Source organism: Vicia villosa, linkage group LG3 (assembly GCF_029867415.1).
Source record: "Vicia villosa cultivar HV-30 ecotype Madison, WI linkage group LG3, Vvil1.0, whole genome shotgun sequence".
Lineage (NCBI taxonomy): Eukaryota > Viridiplantae > Streptophyta > Magnoliopsida > Fabales > Fabaceae > Vicia > Vicia villosa.
In genome coordinates, this window is record NC_081182.1 from 166462344 (window position 1) to 166464460 (window position 2117).

General features: G+C 36.1%; 1 protein-coding gene across 1 annotated transcript; it reads right to left on the reverse strand.

Moving 5' to 3' along the window:
• Nucleotides 1-850: 850 nt before the first annotated feature.
• On the reverse strand, nucleotides 851-1531 carry LOC131659323 (uncharacterized). Its single transcript, XM_058928530.1, has one exon. The coding sequence runs from the start codon at nucleotides 1529-1531 to the stop codon at nucleotides 851-853; it is 681 nt and encodes a 226-aa protein (XP_058784513.1).
• Nucleotides 1532-2117: the final 586 nt, after the last annotated feature.

Here is a 2117-nt window from a genome sequence, read left to right on the forward strand (position 1 = left end):
AAATGGCCGCAGTCGCGTTTTAGTTGTGTTCTGACTTTTGCGAGTTTAGTTGGTGCAGGTGCAGGCGTTGTGTTTCAAATAATGATTGTTACGGTGTGAATTTCTCATAATATTGCACAAAATAAAATTACTGTAAAAAGAGTAAGATTCATATAAAATTAGTGTGTTTCATTTTTACAATAAAACAAAATTTTAGTTTAGAAATTCAAAATTTTGATTCTTTTAAAAGCCATTTGATTTATACTTTTAGGATAATTTTTTTGTCAAGATATGTAAACAGTTGTAACGCTGTTCCGTAGACGTAACGATGTTTTATCATGGTCGTAACGGGGTTTCGTCTACAATTTTTTTTCCCAACCTTAAAACTGATACCATTTTAATGTGGTGGTATTTAAGGATTTCTTTTTTTTAAAAAAATTAGTTACATTAATTATTTTAGGGTAGTTATTAAAAAGTTTTTTGTTTTACATGAAACCAATGTCCGAAATATCGTGGCTAACCACTAAATTAGAGTGTGTTTTATATTTTATTTTTGATATTTAACCATAACTTATCAAGTTAAATAATAAGAGGTTACAAATAAAATGAACATAAGATTTTTCATGATTGATAAAAGAATCATGTGCATGCCAAGTTAAGATAAATGGTAGATTTCTTTATATATCAGTTTATAATGTGAAGGACAAACATGAATCTTGTATTTTAAACCTTTAAGTTGGAAAAAATCCAAAATCCAAAATCTTTTTTAATCAAGAAATAATATTAAACGGAGAACTATGGGTTCTCCAACCCGATTACAAAGGAGGAGCGGAAAAGCCCGACAAAAAGAAAAATTACACACCAATTACCCTTACGAAAGAAAGAAAAGCGGATCCTTACTAAAGTCGTAAAACGAATAATTGGGATGAGTAATCATTCCGCAAAAAGACCATTTCCAAACCAAGAACTTGATGTTCCAAACGGTATTGTTAATGCTCCAAGCTTCCTTCCGAAAACGCACCTCATTCCTAAGTAACCAAAAAGACCAAACGGTGGCAAGCCACACGACGTCCAATTTACTAACTTTAATCTTTCGAGAGCGGAAAAACAAGTGCCACTCCATAAAATGCGGTAAGCACTCATTTTCCATTAAACCCCTTTTACCAATCCGAAAAGCTATGTCACTCCAAATCTTTGTACCCACCAAACAACCAAAAAAGAAATGATCCCTATCCTCCGAATCAATGCCACATAAAACGCATTTAGAATTTTCAATGGAGAAAGGCATACCTCTATACACCAAACCATCAACCGTTGGAAGCCTATCTAGAAAAAGTCTCCATCCAAATGCCTTGATTTTGAACGGAACCTCCGTTTTCCACAAAAGGCCAAAGACACCATCATGAATGTTAGGTGGTCCAAACGGAATATGGAGATTCAAGTAAAAATTATAACAAGAAGCTACCGAAAAATCCATCAACGATCCTTCGTTCCAACTAACCGAATCTATACCGTCTCTCCACCCGATGAAAGCATCCACCCGACTCTTCATCTTCATCAAATCCGCCTCTAAATAATTACCCTCCAAATTTAAGCCAAAATCCCCCCAACACCACGCACCTTCTTTCCACCCCCCCCATTCCCGCCACCGAAACACCCTTCAAATTAGAGTTTAAATACAAATCCGGGAACTCCTCTTTCAACGGGATCCCTTCCAACCAAGAAGTTTCCCAAAACGGCGTGTGGAACCCGTTGTGAATATTGAATTTAACCTTTTCCACCATAGGATCCACATGAAAAGAAGATCTAATCTTAACCAAATCTCTCCACCAAAACGAAGAAAAAGATGAAGAGACACCACGGTGAGAGAAGGGAGAATTACTAACCTTACTATTAATCAACAAAGAGGACGATAAGTCACCATACCGGGATTTCAAGACATCAAGCCAAAGAGAGCTTCGACCTTGTAATATTCGCCACCTCCACTTGTTAAGAAGAGAAATATTGAACAAAGCTATATCCTTAACACCTAACCCACCTTTCTCCATGGGAAGGGATAAATCTTTCCACCGAACCCAATGAATCTTTCTTTTCTCCTCTAAACCTCCCCAAAGGAATTTACTTTGCAAGCTATTAAA